The sequence below is a fragment of the Drosophila mojavensis genome, unplaced genomic scaffold (assembly GCF_018153725.1).
Source record: "Drosophila mojavensis isolate 15081-1352.22 unplaced genomic scaffold, ASM1815372v1 contig_36, whole genome shotgun sequence".
Lineage (NCBI taxonomy): Eukaryota > Metazoa > Arthropoda > Insecta > Diptera > Drosophilidae > Drosophila > Drosophila mojavensis.
This window is the reverse complement of record NW_025318858.1, coordinates 5,307,115-5,309,896: the sequence shown is the minus strand read 5'-3', so window position 1 is coordinate 5,309,896 and position 2,782 is coordinate 5,307,115. Positions and strand designations below refer to the sequence as shown.

General features: G+C 31.2%; 1 protein-coding gene across 1 annotated transcript; it reads right to left on the bottom strand.

The window, feature by feature from the left end:
* Positions 1–350: 350 nt before the first annotated feature.
* Positions 351–1,599, bottom strand: LOC6576008. Its single transcript, XM_002001976.4, has 2 exons — positions 1,184–1,599; positions 351–482 (listed from the first exon to the last, which is right to left on the bottom strand). The coding sequence occupies exons 1-2, from the start codon at positions 1,496–1,498 to the stop codon at positions 474–476; spliced, it is 324 nt and encodes a 107-aa protein (XP_002002012.2). The 5' UTR covers positions 1,499–1,599; the 3' UTR covers positions 351–473.
* Positions 1,600–2,782: the final 1,183 nt, after the last annotated feature.

Here is a 2,782-nt window from a genome sequence, read left to right as displayed (position 1 = left end):
GCTTGCTCATTGTCTGAGTTGCGTTGAATGGAGATGAGGCTATGGGAAATTTTTAGTTATTGTAGTCCAAAAACTTGTTTAAATATTAACTGAGAAGGAAGTTTGAATAAATTGTATTATAGCATCATATATTGGCCAGCATTTAAAAAAATAAAGCTTTATGCATAACTATAACTCACCAAATTATTTAAATATTCAAAGCTGTAGATAAATAAATACATATAGTGACGAAATACTGATGTAACATTTATTTCAAAACTGAATTTATGTTTATGTATTTTTTTTTTATAATTAATAATTGATATATTTCTTATTAAATATTCTTTACAGAGCTAATCCATTGGTTTTTTTTATATATTTATGCTGCACCCATTAAAAATGTAAATTTCGGTTTTCATTTTGTAACGGGTCGAAGAAGGCCTGGCAGGCCCCATAAAGTACATATGGCCATATTCGTCTATAGCCATGTTCGTCTATCCGGTCTAGTCAAATATATAAGCCAGTGAAAAGTTTAAGTACATATTTTAAATATTATAGGCTTAAATTATATTGAATAAATTCTATTTAATTATTAATTAATAATTTAAAGTTAAGAAATGAATACCATAAAAACTAAATTCCATTTACTTATTATTTAAAATATGCTTAGTCTGTATTTGTTGTGGGTTTCTATAATATATATGATATATGTTATAATTTCGAAGGCTTCAATTTTTCCTTGACTAGGAATAAATAAAAAAAATAAATTTATTTAATAGTTTAAACTTGCCCATACTTATGTGGGTGTATGTGTGTATATGCATATATCTGATAGATTGGCTGCTTTGAACTTTGAAACCTTTAGAAATCATCATATACATATATATTTGCCTGATGTGTGTCGATTGTAATATTAATAATTATTAATTGGTTGTCGAGTCTAATTAATTGAGTGTGATAAGTAAAATGATATATGCTGAATAATTTAATCACCAGAGCATTTGCTGTGTGTCGGCTAATGTATTGAATGACAGTGATGAACTCAAATTATATATACATATATTGAGTACTTATAAATATACATAAATATACAAATTTGGTTTTTCTATAGCAAAAATACCAAAGGTTAATATAAATCATCAAATTTGTATACACTAAAAATTGCAATTTAAATTCAATTCATCTGCTTTCCTGATCCACTCACTTGAGGCTTTGCCTTGAGTCCCAATTTTCTTCTTATGGCGGAGTAGGTGCCTTGCATAAAGCTAATGAGCATTAGTGTGAGCATCAGACAGGCGCAGGTAAAGCGGTTCTCTAAGAGGCTCTGATCGATGCCCAGTTGATCGTCACTCGGTCTGGCAGTGGACTGTAGCTCCTTGTGCAAATTGGCAGCCGCATTGAGGGCGGACTGAAAGCGCAGATACTCCCATCTCTTCAGTTGATCAAGACTGCGGGCGCGGCACTTGAATAGATTCGGTTTGCGTTTCGCCTTGTTAGACTTCCTTCGTTTGTTTGTCATTCGAATTTTATTACGTTAATTTAATGCTGAATCCCGAAGTGGGAATATAAAATAAAATAATCAGCTCCTGACTTGCTGCGTTTCAATTTCAGTATAAACAAGCTCTGGGTTGAATCTTGGTTGATTCTGGGCTGATTCTGGTCTCACAATGCATAAATTTGCAGCAGACAACGAAAAGTTGAGATACTCTACTCGGAGAGTTGTATCAGCTCTGCTATTAGATATAACTCTTGATAAATGTTTGAAACATTTTTAATATAACATTTTCTTTAGAGCAATAAATCTTCGGTTAGGCGAAGACGGCTGCTCATTCTTGTTAAGACAAATATTGCATTTTCATTAAGTTAAAGTTCTTGATTTTTAGCTCTTGCGGTCTGTGATCTGTGGCACAGCTCAGGATTCCAGCCATCGTCATTTTAGCCAACTGCTGCGCTTAAAAACTTTTTCGGCTCCGTTCGCTGAGCAACTTTTTCCACAAACCAACAAACTTTTAAGGTCTGTCTATCTGTCTAACTATTTGGCTATATAAGTGGTTGAGCGTCTGTGTGTGTGTGTGTAATAATCATATGCAGAGTCAAAGACGATTGGCTCTCTGCTCTCTCTGCTCAAACTTTTGACTGACAGCTGCTTGTTGCCATAGGCCGTTGTCAGCTACAAGGAAAATCGCGGAAATTTGTTTGCCATTAACTGAAAGCTAACTTTGGTCTTTAGCATTTACTTATAAATAGCATATGTTAAACAGCTATACGAGCTCTATAATCCATCTGCGTGTGGGTGTCCCCACTATTCATATCCAAACAATGACAAAGACAACTCATGTCAAATGCAATTTGCTTCAGTAATTTACATTATTTAAGAGCTCAGTTTCAGTTAAAGCGCCAGCAAAATAAATTTTTACAAAACTTGATTAAATATGTTATATATTTACTTATATACTTATTTATGGGACACGAATATATTCCACTTACTCTTAATAGAATATTTAATAAAAATATGTATTTTTAATGATGTTTTGCGTTACTTAAAAAAAAACAACATTATTTTTACATACATATTATTATTTACTACTGTTTTACTACTACTATTATTATTTACTACCATTTTTACTACTACTATTTTACTACTAGTTCTACTATTATTATCTAATAATTATTTTACCAATGATTTACATAAATGTGTTATTTACATATTAAAGTCTACAAAGCAATTAATTATTATAATGCATTTTATTAATATAAATTTTATTATGTATAATATATAAATAAATAATTGTTACATACAATA